The sequence below is a fragment of the Botryllus schlosseri genome, chromosome 11 (assembly GCF_051294905.1).
Source record: "Botryllus schlosseri isolate E-star chromosome 11, Bs_hap1, whole genome shotgun sequence".
NCBI lineage: Eukaryota > Metazoa > Chordata > Ascidiacea > Stolidobranchia > Styelidae > Botryllus > Botryllus schlosseri.
In genome coordinates, this window is record NC_137246.1 from 3292329 (window position 1) to 3312824 (window position 20496).

Here is a 20496-nt window from a genome sequence, read left to right on the forward strand (position 1 = left end):
TTCTTTGATGGTGTTGTGTTAACAGGACCGCATTACAAGCGAGAAGAGCGTGTGTGAAGGGCAGGTTTCTTACTCTATGGGTCCAGCCCACCAATTAGGGGAGAAAGCATGGTGTCCTAAATGGTGTTTGCACAGCGAGATTGAACGGCTGACTGCATTTGGTTTACGTCGTACTTTCCATTGGTCCAAAGGCAATTTTATGGCCATTTTTATCCGGCTTGCCGAGCGCTAAATTTGATACAACGGGTATCAATGGAAAGCTGCTGCTGTATTGATTACTAAAATATAAATTGTATTCTGCTCATGGATCTGGAACCCCCAAATTCAACCACGATTTTTGCATTGTGATCGAGTTGAACATAGTGCCACAACAAACAGTCCGGCTATTTCTGAGCTGCAGCCTCGTTTTGCCAGACAGTCTTGTTGCGTTAATGTTCTTAAACAAGCTAACCTTCCCAGGACTCTTCCATGTGAGTTGGTAATATTAAAGCCATCTGACGTGACAAAAAGTCCTCCTAAAATATATCGGTAGACTGATGGAGATGGGATGGTCGCGCTACAAAATAGAATGTGTTGAGGGACAACACATGTGTTGTCTGCAGGGAACTCCTGGAAAAGTATCGGGAAGAAAATTCTTTTCGCGATGAGATCGATGGCACTAGCGCAGTGATTTGTTTTCATGATTCTTGGAAGGCGGTTCTGCCCTCCGAAATTTTGAAGCTCTGAAAACCTTTTGTGGAGGACTGGCAACATTCTTTCCCTCAACGGCTACTGTTGAAGCCGATATTTCCCAGATTCGATGGGCGAAAAATTAATTCAGGAGAAACTTTGCTGACCTGAGTTTGGAAGCACTGTTACAGTGCAAACAATTTAAGTCTATTCAAAAGCTGTAACAATCAGTTGTTGAGCGTGTTTGTTAGGCTTCTCATTCTTTTTGCCTATTGGCACCGATTCCGAATGGATACTGCCCATTTTGTGGTTTCGTTTGATATTATTAACCTATGTAATCGCTAGGTTTTTTCTTCTATCTAATGTTTGTTGGTACTGATTATAAGTGGATGCTGCACATTTTTTGGTCTCTATTGATAAACTGACCCAAATAAAGCGTTTTTATGACTTATTTGAGTCTGAAAATATCTATTTAGAGGTCGATGCCAAAACTGCCAAATATAAAAATTGAAAAATGCCAAAAATAAGCTATTTTTGGCAGTTTTGGCATATGCCAAAAATAACACGGCCTGCCTATATGCCATTGTTCAGGCATGTCGTTGGCGCGATAAATTAGCGAGAATTGCGTCGTGCGCGAGCAGCAATCAATGACCTAATTGCGCACAAACGGCAAACCAACTCAGCAGGAGATCGCTTGTCGTTGTGCAGCGCAGACGCTAATTGGTAACACGCTTCTCGCTAATTGGCAGCGCGTAACACTGATAATACGAATTACGGGGCATGATGGCTGAATGTGATGCGCGATTAAAACAAACATAAAGAAAGGTGTGATTTCAAGTTGTATTCCGAGAGAGATTATTTTCAAGGCTTTTTGTACCCATACATAATACGCAATAGGACAAAAAAAAATCAGGAAAATTTTGCGCATTATATATGGAAAATTACGTTTCACAAGAGCAGTGGTTCTCAACCTTTTTGTCTTCGCGGACCCCTTTTGAACCGTCACGGACCCCGCGGACCCCCTAAGTTTTAGTTCAAATTTAGCTCAATTCTCTTGCCACTGGCATCTGTCATTTGCATGTATCAACTATAGGCTTGTGATAAACAGCGACATAATGACCGTTCCTGACAATAAAATCATACTATATGTAGAAATTGGCTGGAATTTTATTATTCCGAAGTGTATTCTGCAGCTGCATTTCTTAAATTATGTGGTCGTGTCTTGAAAATTCACGCATTTCGATGTGATATGAACAAGTGCCGAAAATCCATTTCCAAAATGGTAAAGGTGGAGGCGAATGTAACATTGCCACCTGACTCTTCTGACGACACCTTCGTGTGTCATCGAAACATATTATTTGACACCCAAATTGAGAAATAGATTTCAATGAAGTTATCACGTCCATACTAGTCGTTTCTGTCTGCAGCTCATCTTCAAGATATTCTGGAATATATAGTGGTTATATGTGTAAAAGACCTGAGGTAATCACACACGATTCAGCAACTGCTGGAGAGACTTTATCAAGTGTCCTACCGCCGAAGCGGCTGGATACAAAAGAGCAAGTGAAACCACGACGCAATTATTATACAACTGATATAAGGGGCAGTATTATAGAGCAGGGCTGCCACATATGTAGGCTATAACACAGGAGAAAATGGATTCCATGATGTGGATCTAACCCCTTTTTAGGAAAAAATAATTTTCACCAAACCTAAACAAAACATCTCTAAACTACAATATGCTTGCATAAGTAGGCCTATGCTATTGATAATAAAAGTTAGTTTGCATGGTCGGATAATTCATATCATATAGTGTCATTCTATTTATGTGAGTCCTGAAGCCTTAGTAGTTTTGAAGCGAAACTGCCTCGTCATTTCCCTAATTTTAAAAAAGTTACAAATTGGTAATAAGTCATTTTGCAAATTTAGAGGTCTCGCGAACCCCCGGTTAAGAACCACTAGCGTGAATATTTCATTTGAGACGACCATTCTGTTTATGGAAGTCCTGAAGGTTTAGCAGGTACGAAGCCAATCTGCCTCATGAACTTCGTAGCTTAAAAAATTAGGTAATCAATCATGTTGCAAACTTATAGAGGCTTCGCGGACCCCCTGAAAATGCTTCACGGACCCCCAGGGGTCCGCGGACCCCCGGTTGAGAACCACTGCACTAGAGGCTTTGTTGCGATAGATTCGGCTCGACATTTGCTCGCTTATATTTGATTAAGAGGCCGTCGCTGGCCTACAAACTTGTCTTGCGAACTGCAGCACATCTGAACTAGTTTTAAAAAAAAGGGGGGGGGGGACTTGTATGTGAAAAAGAGATTTCAAACAGCATTTGAACATACTTTCAGCAAACAAAAACAGCCATAAGGAGCATACGTTCGAATATAACTGGTTGACTACATGATTGTTCGGACATGAACAATTTGGGAAATCCGTTACAATTCTAAAGTGGAATAGCTCCCTAGAAATTACAAAATTCCCCCGAAGGGGGTATTTCCTCCCCAGTTGGGAACCACTGCGCTAGCCCACAAATTATGCACTAATGACGACATCAAAGGTATCCGAATCGGTGGGATAGAGCAAAAATTAGACCATTTTGCTGATGACGTCACGCTGTATCTAAGAACAACTGACTACCACAGTCCTTAACGAATATCAAAGTTTGCATAGAGTGACAGGTCAAGATATCAACACAGACAAGACGGAAATCCTACGCTGAACGGAAAATCACGTATCAGACTGCAAAAGACTACGCACGCACAAAGCACATATGCTAAAGCCAGTAATTAGGATACTGAGCTTATACCACGGAGAAAGCGAACTGCAAATGAACTTCGACAGACTCTGGCAAGGAGTCGTGAAAAGCGTAAGGCATAATAAATCAAAACGGCTTTCTTGGATTGGTAAAATAAAGGCCACTAAAGCATACATAATTAGCAAAATAACGTATACTATACATATGCCAACAAGCAGATTCCAAACGACAATCTCAAGCAACTTGAACGCCTCGTCTTCGGCCTACTGTGGAGCCCTGAGAAACCCGAACAAAAAAGCGGGATGCAACTGGTCAGACCCAAGCCAGAAGGAGGGATTGATATGCCAGATATATTGAATCTGCAACACAAGCAAAGAGAGCAAAAAGGCTACAACAACTAAGCCGACTTGAGAGCCCGATTGATATCTGGCCCACGCTGAAGCGATATACAATCTGACAACGAAGGTGAGCGATATAAATTGCAATTTTTACAACAACCAGGGCCGTAACAGCACTTCGTCAGCCCCCCAAAACGTTGGTCTTGGGCCCCCATAGGGTGATAAACCGGACTTCTTGGGGGCTCCGTCCCCCAGACCCCCCTCAGGCTCGACGCAATTTCGGCTACTTATCATCTAGTTTAAGTGTGAGTAACATTGACTAGTCTATCCGCGCGAAGCGCGAAAACTTTGTATAATTAATGATTGAATCGGTCAATATGATCGAGAATTGCATATATATTGCTATCAATTTTTATCCTGTCTCTGCTCACGTATTAAGATTTACCGGTGGAGCGGAATGAGGTGGGTTTCAAAAGCTATATAGGACTATAATATACTCAATAATAATAATTAAACATATCCGGGCGTATACCTGAAGGAAGGAACGAAACAGCACTTCATAAGGCCCCAAAAGAACTTGGGTCTTGGGCTCCCATACGGTGATAAACCGACTCTCGCCCGTCCATCACGTTGTTCGCTTTTACCACGTAATTAGTAGTACTATTTAGTGAGCACGCGCCATGCGCGAAAATTTTCCATGATCCACAATAAAATCGGTCAATAAGATCGAGAATTGCATATATATTGCTATCAATTTCTTGTCCTCTCTGCTCGCGTAATCAGATTTACTGGTAGAGCTGAGTGAGGTGTCTTGGAAACTGTAAGGCCCGTAAATAATAATTAAACATCTTCGGGCGGGCGGACCCGGTGGTATGACTTCCTTACATGATGTTATTTCGTGACCTCCGCAATATCAAAAAATGTAGAATCGCATAAACGTACTAAACTATAGCACACACACGATTTTGAATTGGTATTTCTTCACTGGCATATCATTTTTCCGTGCGGGATGGTATTTGTCTTGTGAGATTCAGATTTCCAAGACAGGAACATTCGGCGCCAGTCATTTAGGCGCCTATGGATAACTAAACTTATATGTATCGGCATAAGCGCAGTACTTTTCGGCTAAGGTTTTCTCGCTTCCGATCGTTCTGGCACACCTCTTGGAGTCGCATGTTATATGACCCAAAACTTTATATCTCGGTGTGACGTGGCACGGTAATGGCCAACGCCGATATGCCCATTTTTATAAATATTGCGTATTTTTTCGTGGGTGAAGAGTACCCAATAATCAAGCTGGCAACCAGAAATCGCGCCTAGCGCGAAATTTTATTGAAAAAGCTGCACAAATTTTCAAAAAATACTCTATAATTTATGCTAATTGGGGGGTTTGGGTGCGGCAGTTACGGTCCTGACAACAACCTCTACCCTCACATAAACACCTTGACGAAGGAATGGAAGAAGGAAAAGGAAATCTTCGACGTAATCAAAAGCTAATCACAAGATGTACAAGAACTAAGCCAGAAAGAAATGTACCAGATCCTTGTTGAAAAGAAGACGCAGCAAGGAGGAACCCGCATTTCGGACTGGAAACAGATATGGCTATACCAACCCAATATCAAAGATCACATTGACAACAAGCAACGTGAGATCTCGTATCGCATTAACACTGAGACTTTACAGGCTCCAGAAAAACCGACGCGGGTTGGATACGAAGAAAAGACGCCTACTTGAAAAACAAATGCAAATTCTGCCAACACGCCGAAGATACTCTGCGCCATACCTTCGCCGAGTGTGCAACATGCAACTTACAAAAAACTGTTCTCTCTTGTAATACAGGATCTCGAGAACGACTTGCAAACGACTATCGATGCTACACCCGACGAGATCATGCGCAACGTATACGACGGACCGCAAGCTCCGACCATTATAAAAGCATTTATGAACGTGAAAACCCTTGTGCGGGAATGGAAAAATGCACTTGACATCCAAAATGAATGCGCCCAAAATATTGACCAACGCATCAACGATATAAGAAGCAAAATATACCGAAAAATTTAAGTGAGCCCACTGAACGCTCCGATAAGACGAGATAAATCGTATCGTATTTATGGACCCACAAAACCCAACCAACTCACCCACAACATATCCCAATCATCCTAACCTCCCATACAATCCCACTCTACCCCACCCCCTAAACCCTTCCCCAACCCATCTAACCCTCCACCACTCCGCCCCGAATATTCAACACACAACCCAAACCATACACCAATGACTACAGAAACACACGCAAACTAGCGCCAGCTACCGGCGGTTCCTACTAAGACCGCGACTACAAATAGACATCGACTACAAATCAAACTTCGGTGACGGCTGAGACGAGATGACCCGATGAAGGGGAAAGATTTTGTTTATGAAATTATTGATTATTTATGTACATACTTGAATAAAAATCACTCAAACGGCGAGGTGGGCGGTCGCCCGGCCTTCCCCCCTGGTCGAAGGTCCCCTCTTTTGACAATCATCAAATCTCTGCATTTGTTATACAAGTCCCATATTCCGAATCATCAAGTCTCTGCATGCGGTAGAGGTACTTAGTTTTGATATAGTCTATCCTTGCAACCATGCAATAATAGTTGTGACCTAATCCAGCGCCTGGCTCAAACCTTGACGTGGTGTGCTGGCTCATTACTAATGTGAGCCGATAGCTTTCCAGATTAGTGTGGGCATATGTCTATTGAGCCTGCAGAAGTTGTGTCTCTATTCTATTATTTCGCGTTACAAGCCATACATCTTCAACTTGAAGGCATGAGCTATAGGTAACTGGTTCGCTTCTTTTATAATTTGACAATGTGTGATAAAAGCATAGGGCTCAGGTGCTAGATCAATTCAACATTTTGGGCTGCTTCAAAGCCGTGCCACAGTGTCATATACGGTCCGTGGACAAATGCGCATGCGACATAAAAGCAAGCGACACTTGAGTATGCGACAGTTACGCATGGCAACTTTTTGTAATGGCGGCGCGTGAGCGTAGAGTTAGAGACACAGTAGCATGGGGACACATCAGCATGGAGACTTCTGAGCGTAGGCACACATGGGCATGCGACACTTACACACGGCGACTTTTAGTCATGACGACGGCTGAGCATAGGGACTCATGCGCATGGTGACTCATGAGCATGGGGTCAAATGTCGGGCAACCGTCATATACACATGACATAATCCCGTTTTCCACATGATGTACCAATATTAAGGTGGTAACACTGGATGGAGCCCCCATAAGCTGCGATTACATACTTATAGGGGGCCCCGGCCACCACTGCTTGACAGCAGAGCAGTCGAACGATCATGGCTGCAACCGATGGTACTGACTCGTATGATAGTATCACTAAGTCATTATTTACTGGAGACAGAGCTTGAACAGTGCTATCCGTAGCTGGATCAAATTGAAATTTACGCCTGCTGCAAAGTCCCGCTGCCAATCCAATTAATCTTCACTTGATACTAAGCAGTCTCAACATACAACCGACTTATAGAGCTAACTCAGTGGTGAAATATATGAAAGAACGAGTAGGGATACCTTGTCTTTTCATCAATAACACGATCTAGTCACCTACGAAGCTGATGTTCCATTTCTTTGTGTTGAAAAACACTCCAGCAATTTTCAGTGAGAAAAGAGTTTTACTTTCACAATAACATTCTGACAAGATACATTGAAACTACTACGACAATATTACCGGAGAGAAGTCGACTATATCCAATCAGAATATTGCACCACCAATCTAGATTCCAAATTCAAAAACATCAGTTAGCAGCAATCGAGTACAGACCAGCACATTGATAAATCACATTATCATCTATCAAGTATGTCTCGATGAGAAATTATCCATCGCCAACTGAAGGAATGAAGTCTGAGCAGCTTTTTCCAGAGCTTGCAAGTCTTTCACGGCAGGCGCCAAAGAGTCGGCATGGCCTTTGTATGATGACTGGTTGTGGGTTGTACGCTTCTTTCCATAAACAACCTAGAGAAAACATAATGATCAAAATATGGTACCCACTTGATACAAAATCAATATACTTCAAACTAGGGTTGTAATGACTCGAGTGATGACTCGACTCGAGATTCTTTGGTGACTCGAGTCATTTATTCAAATGCATAAAATGACTTACTCGACTCAATTTTTGTATTGACTCAACTTGTACTAGAGTCATTGTGCATGACCCGAACCTAGTCATATGACTCGAGACTAGGACCCATTCTATATCACTCGACTAGAGTTGAAAAAAGGGGGTTGAACTGAAACTGAACTTAATGACTTGGACCAGGAATCGAGTCAAAACACCGTGACTGGGACTCGACCCTCTTCATACTGACTTGGACTTGACTCAGTGGTGAATTGAAAATGACGCGACTTGACTCGAGTCGAGTCAAAACTATGAAAGTAAGATTGACTTGTGACTCGGAACCTTGCGACTTGATTACAACCCCGCTTCAAACAGATCTGGTCAGTAACGAAGTTCTTATACTTATTTTGAAGAACTAAAAGTGGGTTGGGTTCATTTTCACCTCCTAATCGTGTGGTGAAGTTTCAGACTATTTCCATTTTTACTGCAAGTTATAAAACGAACCTACTTTCTTATTTTGATATTTTTTCAATTGGAAAGCGGACTACGGGTATATTCGCATCATTTACATGAGCAAATTCGGCGTGACAGCTGGGTCATACAAGCCCTGCGTGACGGCTGCAGATTGAAATTTCGGGAATTGCACCTATTTACATCGCCATTAGTAAGTTTGCATGGAAAGTGCAGATGCATCCTGTAATTTTGAACACAGACGCCATCGATTGACAAACAAAGCTCGCCACGCCTTGTCCATCCACTTCCAAATACTAATCGAGTACTTCTCATACCCGTCGTATATTCTATTTTTACTTGAAATAGTAATGGCCTGCTCTGAAAATAGCTGCTTTTCCTCGCAATTGAGTAAAAGTTTACGGTATTACTTCTAATCGGGTGGCCATTTTGCAGGGTTGTAACCAAGTCACAAAGTTCCTAGTCACAAGTCAATCTCAATTTTATAGTTTTGACTTGAGTCAAGTCGCATCATTTTCACTTCACCACCAAGTCCAAGTCAGTTAGAGTTGAGTCCGAGTCATAGCGTTTTGACTCGAATCCTAGTCCAAGCCATTATGTCCACAGTTCAGTTTCAGTTCAATCCGGTTCAACCCACTCTTTTCAACTCTGATCGAGTGATATAAAATTGCTTGCCTTCAGAATATAGTTATTTTCCTCTATCTGGCCCTATTTTCCAAGTATCAGGAGACCTGACTCTGGACTGATAGACGAAATACCAATAACATGGTAACTAAACTATTTTAGGAAGTTGCAATGAAATGTCTGTATTGGGGTCCTAGTGTCGAGTCATGCACAATGACCTGAGTACAAGTCGAGTCAATACAAAAATTGAGTCGGGTCATTTTACACATTTGAAAAAAATGCGACGAGTCATTACAGCCCTGCTACTTTGACCACCTATTGTTATAAATGTTGTGATTACATAACTTCAAAGGGTTCGTTCAACAAATGAGTTGCTGCGTAGATGGTGAACTGGAATAATACAGACATGGATTTAGAAGGCTGTTCAAAAAAACTTTTTTTCCTAAATCTTGCTGACTGGGTGACTAAACCGTCAGGTTACCTTAAATTCGAATTCATTCCAACCGGTAATCGCGGATTTCTTAGTTTAAAAATTTTGAATTTACTAAAAACCCCATGAAATTGTTGAGCTGTCTTCAAACACGACGCAAAACAAATTTGACTCAATTCCAACCCGTAGAAGCGGAGTTACTATAGTTTTTCTTTGATAATTCTGGGATTATCCTTGATTGGTGGATAATTCAAGAATTATCATCTAAAAACTCAAATAACTCTGCTAACCCAACTTATATATGGCTTTATTGGCAATTTCGTAATTGAAATGAGTCTGCACAGCAGAATATTTATCTCAGACGGTCAATCTGTTGATGTGAGTTCTGGAGTTTCACTAGTAATGAAGCGAAACTGCCCCGTTATTTTTCTTACGTTATCAACCATGTTGTAAATTCAGCCGCTTCACGGACCCCCGGTTGAGAACTACTGGCCTAGACCTTAGCACTACACCAAAACAGAATACCAATGAACGGCCAGAATATCAAATCCATAGGAAAGTGTGAATGCAAGATCTGAAAACAGAGAACTAAAATATAAAATTCTACACCATAATCAGGCTCACCTTTCCATCAAACTCGTTCACCGGGATCTCAAGATCGGGCGAGACTTGATCGATAGTGATTTTCAGATGCTCTTCCACGTCCGCGAGCAGAGAGCCCTCGTCATACCTACAGCGAAATGCAGATAAGCAAATGTGTGTATGTTTCGTCTACAATACGCTAGGAATATCTCACCAGATACAGCACCCGCCCCTATCAGTTAGATTTGTGTTATAACATCCTTTACCTCTGTTGTTGCAATTGCTGTGATACCATACCTGTAATAACAAATTAATCTTACTTCTTCATAAGCGGTGGGCTATTATTTATCCCGACAGGCCAAATGAGAGAGCAGAGAATATATGTAGGCGGGCTGAGCCGAAAGATTAAACTATATTCTGGGGCGAATAAATTTTATTTCTAGATTGCAAGCAGTTTAAACTGAATGAAAAACTGAAATATACTGTATGGTAAATGTGACTTTATTTGTTGCGACAAACTTTGTTATATTGGCTGTGTTTTGAATCTGGATTATGCATACGACATACGTAGGCTACTTGATCGCTATGGTTGCTCATAAATAACTCTTTTTTTTCAAATCTTACTGTTAGACATCAAATTTAAATCAATTCCAACTTTCGGTGTTCAAAATTTTGGATTTGTAGTAATAGTATTTACGGTGGATAGTTCTACCATTCATAATTAATGAATTTCTCACAGTAAATACTACCTCTTTTAAATCCAAAATTTTGTGAATTCTCGTCCGCTGGTTGGAATAGAGACAAATTTGTTATACATCATATTTTAAGACAACTTAACAATTTCACGGGGTTGACAGTAAAATTTGAAGAATGAAGCTATTTTTGAACAACCGAAGTGATCAAGGTATATAAATAAACAGGCAACAAAAGGAACACATGTTTGGTTAAGTTCATACAGTCCACGCATTACATCCAGAAGTAGGTTTTATGTTTTAAAGTCAAAGGAACTATTCGCGAGCCATAAAATGCTCAGGCCTGATCTACATTGTACAAAATTTTCGAACAAGGGCACCGTTCACAATCACCTTTTCCCTGTGCTCTACAGATACGAGAGATATCGCGAGCCCCATTCTTTCCGCTCTGCCCACTCTGCCGATGCGATGAACGTAATTTTGTTTCTCGTCGGGAAGAGTGACGTTGATCACAAACGGAATTCCTTTGACGTCTAAACCACGGGCGGCGACGTCAGTGCAGATCAAGTGCCGTACCTGTTCGGAGAAAGCGAGGCTTGTTTATGACAGGTGCGATACCGTAGTTTACAGTGTTTTGATAGTAACGGTCACTCATGGCTTGTTTGAAAGATGTTATTTGCAGTGAACAGCATGTACTTATTCGCACTAGGTATACGCTGTGGGCTCCAGAAGGAAGTAACCAAAATATGTACATTTTCACAATGAGGTTGTCTCGGCTTCTTGATTATATACAACGCTCGGTCGAACTGCTCTAGTCTCGCTTCGTTGCGTAGTTGGTTAGGCGTTGAAATTCTGAATCCATTGATATCTTACTTACGTTGGTTTCGTATCCCATTAAGGTCGTGTTTTACAGTTTTGAAAAGTGAAGCAAAATTTTTCGGAAAACCCCGACGGTGCAAATTGGTCAAGTTTAATATTAGTCACAATGAAATGCCTGTATTGGCCGTATGAGTCTCGAGTCGTCAGAAATGACTAGAGTACAAATAGAGTCAACACACAAAGTGACTGAAGTAGAGTCGAGTCATTCTCTAAAACAAGTCAAGTACAGTGCGACTTGAGTCGTCAAAACCCTGGCATAATATAAACTCAATGTAAATTCCCGACCAAATGTGTGCTCAGAAGCCCGATTGGAGAAGGTGAAAAACGCAGCGACAACACAAGATAACACGAGTCCTAACCTCTCCTTTTTTGAACTTTTCGAGATTCTCCCTCCTTTCCGGGGGCCTCCGGTCGCTGTGGAGACACACGCAAGAGTACAGATGACCCTTCGCTTTGGGGCCGCCGTTTTGCATCGTAAAATACCGCTCCATGTTATCGCAATCGAGCTTGGTGCGGCAAAAGATGATGCATTGGTCCATGTTATGTTTTTTGATCGCTTTGATGCAATATTCGCCTGAAATGAAAGAGGTAACACAATCCAAGTTGGTAGTACTCACGATGATAAAGCAAATAGAAGAGAATGCACAGTAGGGTTGTTAAGGGGACTAGCAAGTCTAAGAGTAGAAAAAATATCAAAATTTTCAATTTTTTTTTCTTGGCTTGAAATATCACCATAGTTCCTAAACTCTTACCTCATGGCCTTATCTTACCCAAAACATAACTAAAAACTTCGTCAGCACCGGTTTAGTATCTTTTATTGCTGGTAAAATGTTGAATAAAGTTTTTCTCAATTGTAAAATTTTGTTTAACAGCTTCATGGTAAACCAAAAATCTGTATGACGTAATGTCATATAGTATTCACTCGGGGTTTTCTGAAAAGCTAACATCGAGACCTATGTTATGCTAAGAGTCGTTTGGTCTAGTTCTACCTTGCTCTGAATTACATAGCTTCACAGCAAACTTTTTGAAAAAATGACCTGAAATTTTAAATTTTAAAATGAAATTTCTCCAAGAGGGGTTGCACATATTCCTTCAAATTTTAGCATAACACAAAAGAAGGCGTTAGATTGGAAAAAGGGCTTCAAAAGTTTGAGATTTTGCATTCCCCGTGTTGGCGCATTTTTTCTCTCTCAAATCAACAATCAGCAGGGTGGAACAAATTTTTTTGTTTTTTTGCATATAGCATAGCGACTTCTAGCGACTGCGAAAATTTCATGGTGATGGGGTTAGCCATCTGAAAGTTAGGTTTTTGACTTGCTAGTCCCCTTTAAAAATAACTAAAAAATTGTTAGGTTGCCTAAAAAACGCTGTACACCAAATTTGGCTAATTTCCAACCTGTTAAATCTAAGCTATTCGATTCATATCCAAAATTTTCAACTCCAATAACATTCACTTCATCGGGTTGGAATTGAACCAAATTTCAAAAAGTTTGTACCCCCCTCCCATCGACTTAGCGCATCGTAATCGAATTATCACGTAACCTTTCAAAATCTTCACCGCCTCCGAAAATTTTTCGTCGGAAGGCTTGTCTCGCTGTCCCACTCTGTCGCGCTGATGCACGCCGTCCGTCGGTATTCTCGCTTCCGGTCTCAGCATTTCATAGCTTCTGTCTTTTCTAAATTACAGGCACGATCAGTTCACATGCGGCATCATTATGGATTGCTATCGGGAGTGGGCTCAATGATTCGAGTACTCGAATCTGAAATGAGTATCAATTCTAATGATTCTAGTCGAGCAGTGAGAGATGATATTTTAGCGTACTGGTACTGAAATTACACGTCAGGACTTTGTAGAAATTTTTTTCCAAATTTTACTGGCTACTTGATAAAATTGTTAGGGTGCCTAAAACAACACGGCACAATTCCGACCTATAGAAGCATTGCTGCGACAGCAGAAAATTTTCAATTTATTACAAATAAAAAGAATTTTTGTTGAAAAATGTGGGAAAACAAATTTGGTTCAATTCCAACAAGAATTGGAATGGAAAATTTTGGATTTGAAAAAAGTATTTACGGTAGGAAATTATCCCATCATTAATTATAGCACTGTAAATACTATTTTTTCAAATCCAAAATTTTCTACATTAACAACTTTTTGGATAAAAAATATAGTATTTACGGCCGGAAACTCTCCCATTATTAATGATAGCACTGTAACTACTATTTTTTCAAATCAAAAATTTTCTTCTGCAATAACTTTTCGGATTAAAAAACAGTATTTACGACCGGAAACTGTCCCATCATTAATTATAGCCCCGTAAATACTAAATTTTTAAATCCCAAACTTTCTTCTCCAATAACTTTGCTTCCACGAGTTGGCATCGAGGCCAATTTGCTATTTACACTCTCTGCATCATTCATAGTATTGTGACACCATAATCAATGAGTGATACTCCAACACTTGACTACAGTATCTTGATTCAGAATCAAAACACTCTGTTACTCGACTTTGCCCAGCCCTAATTATAATCGAGCTTTACTTTGGATTGACAGGAACAACAACATGATGCACGGTTTCCGGCACCGAGTCCTCTCCTTTGAGATCGACCCACGTCGGAAAACGCATGATTTTCTCCGCCAATTTCTTCACGTCGAAGCTGTGTAACGTAGCGGAGCACACGATGACTTGTAACCTTTTGCCGTCGGCCGTAACCTGGCATTTGGTGTTTGCGTTATTGAACAATCGTAGAATTGAGAGTCCCTGACAAACCTGCGACATTTTGGAGTGCATTCTTTTTATCATTGCCTCGTTACCGGCCGACAGTAAGCCGTCGCATTCGTCGAGAACCATGAACCTGACTTGGTCCAGGCTGAGCTGAAAAATGATAGGGGTGTTCAAAAATGACTATTTTTCTCAAATTGTACTGGCTACTTGATAAAATTGTTAGGTTACCGAATTTACGCCTATACACCAAATTTGGTGCAATTCCAGCCAGTAGCCGCATTGCTACAGGAGAAGAAAGTTTCTATTTATTATATAAAAATAAATAAATAAAAAATTCAAGATTTTCTGTTCACCCCATGTAATTGTTAGGTTGTCAACCGAAATTTCTTACAGTTCACAGGCGTTGTAGCTCAAGCAGAAGTAGCGATATCCAAGTAAATAAAAAAGCATGTATTCTACGCCCAGTTTTTGCATAAAAATCTAAAAACTGTTCTAAGTATGTTTCAAAACCCCATGAAGACGTAGTGCAAGTATCGAGACATACTCGAGAACTTAAAAAAAGCACCATTCGTTAACGACAACAAATACGTTTGGTTTACACATCTCACCTTACCAGAAGAAATAAAGTCATCGATCCGTCCGGGCGTGGCGACGACGATGTCGACTCCGTTTTCGATACACTTGAGTTGATCGCTCGGACTCACACCGCCGATGATTAGCACTTCGGAGATGCCGGGATTTTTCACGTGTTTTTTAAAGCTCACCACGTTATTGTAGGTCTGTTCGGCGAGCTCTCGCGACGGCTCGATTATGATTGCGTAAGGAGCATTGTTGGCTTTTCTTTTATTCTGAAAGCAAAATTATTCATCAGTAACTACAGTCTGGTAAGATGAACCTGTACTTTAATCTGTAATGCTACTGAAACACAAATTTTACAACAATAACCAATAAGGTGGGCCTATAGGCCTACAACTGAATAATACATATTCATATTGAAATACACCCAAATATTTTCGGCCGAAACTCGTCTGACAAATACTTGTTGACATAAAATGCAGATTGGGACAACTAAAAAAATTTTAGCTTTTCCCATTTATACCAACATTAGAATTACAACTACACGTTTGATTTTTCAAAATTAGATTGAAATTATAGTACACAGTGTATTTCCAAATTAGATTAGAATTATTGAACTCGTGAAAACCTGATCATTGAATGAAGTCCAGTTTAGCAGATGTCTGTAGCAAGCTTGGCTCGTTTCACCCTATAGAGTTCTCCTGTAGTAGTATTTTCAGGAAAACCAGAAACTAGATTAGAATTAAAATTAGAGAAGGGAAGTATTCCGAAAATGAGATTAGAATAAGAGAGAAGAAACATTTCATATATTACACTAGAATTATAAATTTGTCAAAGTCTGAGCCGAAAATATTTGGTTTTAACTCAATATGAATATATTATTCAGTTGTATATTTAAGTTCCGAATCTCCAAGAGCCTCTTCATAGTCTGCATGCGTGTGCCTACAGGAGTTCGTGTACTATCTAAAAATAGTCCCCTGAGCTTAAGCACTCTCTTTGCAAACATTATTCAATATTTCATGCATGTGACGTCATATTTGGTGATAAGTAGGGAGATTTTTTCTGACACGTCAAAAAAAGTCAAAATTAGGTCAAAAATGTCAAAATTGTTTAAAAAGTTAAAACTTTTTTGCAACCTGCATTTCGTTTGTATGGTAGATTTTGCAGTGTCGGTGAACTAAACATTTGACATTTTACAGCTTGTAGCCTACTTAATTCATCAATATTGGGTCAAGTTTATCTGGTAGTGAAATGAATCCACCTTTTATTGAGACTACTTGTGGTACTGTTGCCTCATGAAAAAGAATTGGACATCCAGCGGCAACCCTTTTTTATCAATAAACGTTTAAATCTTTTACTGCTTAGTGTACAAAGTTACCCTTCAGTCCAAAGTTTACGGTATTGGAATTCTTCATAGGGCCATATTTTGTTAAAACAAAGTTTTTTCATGTAAAAATTGGTCAGTTTTTAGGCGAAATTTTTTTTTCAAGCCAAACTACTTCGTAAGGAATGACTGTTCCAACCAGAAATGAAGATAAGTAGTACAATTCTAACATTATGTGGGAAGACACCTAATTTACATACATTTGGTCAAATTCAAGATTTTTAAGGTCAAAAAACGTATAAGTTTGAATTTTTTAGGTCAAAATCTTCCGTTTTTTCAAGTAACATAAAATCGTTCTAGTGATAAGATTGTTGACATAAAATGTTTTTCCAATTCTCTACTAGTTGCCGAAGAATACCCATGACGAGTGTCAGCCGAAAATATTCGGATTCATTTCAATATGGATATACTATCCAATTGTAAGTTTATGAAGTGACACAGTGGAAGGCTGAAAAGAACACAAAATAGAGAGAGGCTTACTTGTCTTGAAGCGCCGGCAGAACCAGATTTACGTGACGGTATGGATTGAGTTTGAGCCGCCTTGGACAATCCGACATATCCCGCGGTAGGAGGGTATTTGAACGGAGAATCGCCGAAATTGAACAGGAGTTCAGCGTTTTTGACGACGCACGTTGCATAGAACGGATGTTGTCTCAAGTGGCCGGGAATATCAAAAGCGTGTCCGAGGTCCGTTCCGTTTTTAGAGAACTTTATCATGCCTTGCGTGACGTCGATGTAACAGCCGATGACATCGTGCATTGTGAACGGTTCCCCGTAAGTGTCAAACTGGCTGTGATTGCAAATAGGAACGATTGCATTTCTAGAGCACGTTGAGAGTAGGGTTGGGCAAAACGTGTACATTAGAGCTGTTAAAAAAACTCGTTCTTCAGATTTCACTGGCTACTTTATTAAATTGTTAGGTTGGTGAATACAACGCTACACGCCACCTTTGGCTCAATTCCAATCAGTAGAAGCGATTCTACTGCAGTAGAAAGCTTTGAATTTATCATTAAAAAACAAAAATGAATTTTCAAATTTTTTTTGTCAACCCCATAAAATTGTCAGGCTGTCAGTAGAGATGATGCACACCAAATTTGGCTCAATTCCAACCACTAGAAGCAAAGTTATTGCAGTAGAAAAATTTGGATTAAAATAAAATATTATTTACAGTGGCTAACTCTTCAATTTTTATTATAAAATCATGGAGTTGAAAATTTTCTACTGCAATAACTTCGCTTCTAGTGGTTGGAATTGAGCCAAATTTGGTGTGCATCCAATTTAAAGCTTTCTACTGCAAGAAAATCGCTTCTACCGGTAGGAATTGAGCAAAAGTTGGTGTGCAGCGCACGGTTGAAATGACTCGAGTCATTTTCTCAAAATACGGAAACGACTCGACTCGAGTCAGTCTGTCTGTGTACTGACTTGACTTGGACTTGAGTCATTGCACATGACTCGAACCAAGTTAGAACTCGAGACTCACAGAAGACCGACATTTCATTGTAATTTTGAAGAATAGTAAAGTAACCACACTATTGGGATTTCGTCTATTGGTACTGGTACTTGAAAATGCAACCAGAAACTGCTAAAAGTGAGGAAAATTAGTATGTTATATATGCGAACCAGTTCGATATCACCAAACAGAGTTTTAAAAAGTGGGTTTAACAAGACTGTAACTGGAAACTGAGCAGTCAACACAATGACTTGGACTCAGACTTGACTCGGTGATGGATTGGAAATGACTCGACTTGACCGAGTCAAATCTATAAAGGTGAGATTGACTTGTGACTCGTAGCCTTGCGACTTGGTTACAACCCTGAAAATTAACATCGGGATAAATTAACTCTCAGCAGCAAGGAGCGTATAATTTCAGTACTTGAAAAAGTCATCTCACACTGTTCGACTCTAATCAGTACTATTGATAGTCGATCCAGATTGGAGTACTCGAATCATTGCCCCCAGCCCTAGTCGAGAGGATTAGTCTTACCGGTTGAAAGATTTTTTTCCCGTTCCACCAAATCCAAAACCGTACTTGTCTGTACCCAGATTCAAGTCCGCGTCCAGTGTGGACCATCCCATCCGGCACAGTCCTTCGTCTTTGCAAGTTACTTCGTAGTAATATTTTCCTGAGCATGTCATAATGATGAGTATATGAATATACGAATAAGAATACGCCGATACGGGCCAAAAATCGAAGCCTTAGCAGTCTAGTGTTAGATTTCAAATAATTATGGTCGATATTGATAAGGCAGGGGTGGGTAAGCAACTAAACATTGTAGATCAAGGGCAGCATTCGACATCTGAATTTATGGGCCGTACTACAATAAAATTGGGATTATAGGCCAAAAACGCAACATTCTGTTTGAATAGTGATCGAGCCAACTCTTTACTGTAATCCAGTATTCATCTTGAAGTTTTTGGTTTCTAGACTGTTTTGAATTCCTTATGAATGAGTTGTAACCTAACTTGTCGATGAGGTAATGACGAATGTACCCAGCAGACGCACTAATCGTTTTTTTCAAGTACAGCAATGAAAATAATAAACTTGCTGGATTTACCAATCAAAAACCGTACTGCGAATTTCATCATTTCTGCTTTGACTTTCTGGGGTGTTTAGCAACCGATACTTTTACAAGATTTCATCCAGATTTCTATTTTTTTCGAGGCTTACATGTGTCGTGGGCCGTAGTTTGCCAGCCTCTGTCCTAAGGGATTTGTTGAAATGGCCAGTAATCTAGCAAAAGTCCAGCCAAGTTTATCTCACCTTCAGTGACAGCCCTGGTCGAACGACAGCCTTGCCATTCTTTAAACTCGCGACACTGGCAAAGCAGCCCGTCGGAGCTTATGGCAAAAGATTTTCCACGGTCATGCGGGTTCATTTGCCATTTATTCGCTAGCGGGTTGCCCGATGCGCTCTGTAATAAGAGAGATTATATTTTTTCCACCCAATCAAAATGTAGGAAGAGCAAATCCTATAATACATATTTGTAAAGGGATCAGAAATCATCAAGGGTATACATGGTTGGCATTCATAAGTCAAGTTAGAAAGCAAAGATCTGGTGTTATAGTAACAAAAGTGTTTGTCTTCTGTCTATAATCACACCTTTGAAGAGCCATTGCCAGTCTCGCACTTGGACTCGTGAACAATCTGAATGACAGGAATACTGAAGGCACCAGTCTTTCCCGAGCCGGTCTCAGCAGCCATCAGCACATCTCCCCCTCCAAGAATAAGTGGAATTGACTCTGCCTGTGAAGATTGTAAAATCTTAGTAATGCCAAGAGATATAATTATTATATATCTCTTTCATATTGAATAAATTATATATAGAAACATTTGAAAACGTATCTATACGGACCTGGATATCAGTTGGAAGCATCCATCCCATTTCATCGACGGCCTTTCCAATTTCGGGCATAACGCCAAGCTCCTCAAATGCAGTCATACTTCCAAGTGTTTTAAATACCGGTAGAACTGTCACTACAGATAACAGGGAGAGAGAGAGAGAGAGATTTATTGATTTGTCCAACCGTAAAGAAAACATCATTGGCACATGAAACAACAATAAATGAACTTAACGGTATAGGACAGGGTGTGACCGATGTGACTCTGGGTAGGGTAAACTAGTCTGATCACACCCTGCATTAACAAATACAGATATTGTGTCATAAATTTGGATGCGTTGGTTGGGATCAATCAATTCAGCTCAGCATAAAAATAAAATACTAAAGAAACTACAAATTTGGTGTGAGAAAAGCGGATCATTAGTAATGGGAGACGAGGTGACTGAATAATTCCTTTTTGAAGGAGTGGTATGGGAGGTCCCGTATTGATGAGGGTATAGCATTCCATATGACAGGACTGGCATAGTCGATCGATTTCTTTGTGAGGTTACTGGTGGGTCGATGAAAATAGATGTTGCCCTGGGAAGAAAATCTGGTATTGTGTGAGTGAACAGTTTGAGCAAGGACGAAGAAATCATTAAACACAGGAGGCAATTCATTTGAAAAATATTGATGCATAAATTTAGCTACTTCAAATGTAAAAATATCGTCAAATTTTAGAATTTTGTATTTGCGGTAGTACTGGGATAATCTTGTTCGATGGGGCAAGCCAGCCATCAAACGCATGGCTCGGTTTTGCTGGGTACGAATTTTAGAACAATGTTAAGTACAAGCATTCCCCCATACAATTATGCCATACTGTAGATACGAGTAAAAAAGCGAAAAGTAAATTGTCCTAAGCACA

General features: G+C 40.2%; 1 protein-coding gene across 1 annotated transcript; it reads right to left on the reverse strand.

Moving 5' to 3' along the window:
• Positions 1-7426: 7426 nt before the first annotated feature.
• On the reverse strand, positions 7427-19866 carry LOC145450329 (ATP-dependent RNA helicase DDX1-like). Its single transcript, XM_080328841.1, has 14 exons — positions 19607-19866; positions 19354-19497; positions 19015-19165; positions 18238-18376; positions 16734-17043; positions 14902-15141; positions 14339-14443; positions 14109-14281; positions 13111-13244; positions 11928-12142; positions 11083-11265; positions 10212-10294; positions 10040-10145; positions 7427-7787 (listed from the first exon to the last, which is right to left on the reverse strand). The coding sequence occupies exons 1-14, from the start codon at positions 19793-19795 to the stop codon at positions 7626-7628; spliced, it is 2334 nt and encodes a 777-aa protein (XP_080184967.1). The 5' UTR covers positions 19796-19866; the 3' UTR covers positions 7427-7625.
• Positions 19867-20496: the final 630 nt, after the last annotated feature.

What these genes read in the sequence shown, in the direction of transcription:
- LOC145450329 (XM_080328841.1), bottom strand. Translation starts at nt 19,795, where the DNA reads ATGATGTTTTCTTTACGGTTGGACAAATCAATAAATCTCTCTCTCTCT. An exon ending in CTGCCGGCGCTTCAAGACAA is followed by an intron (nt 15,142 to 16,733) that starts GTAAGCCTCTCT and finishes TTTTGCTTTCAG; the next exon opens with AATAAAAGAAAAGCCAACAA. An exon ending in GGCGGTGAAGATTTTGAAAG is followed by an intron (nt 12,143 to 13,110) that starts GTTACGTGATAA and finishes CTTTCATTTCAG; the next exon opens with GCGAATATTGCATCAAAGCG.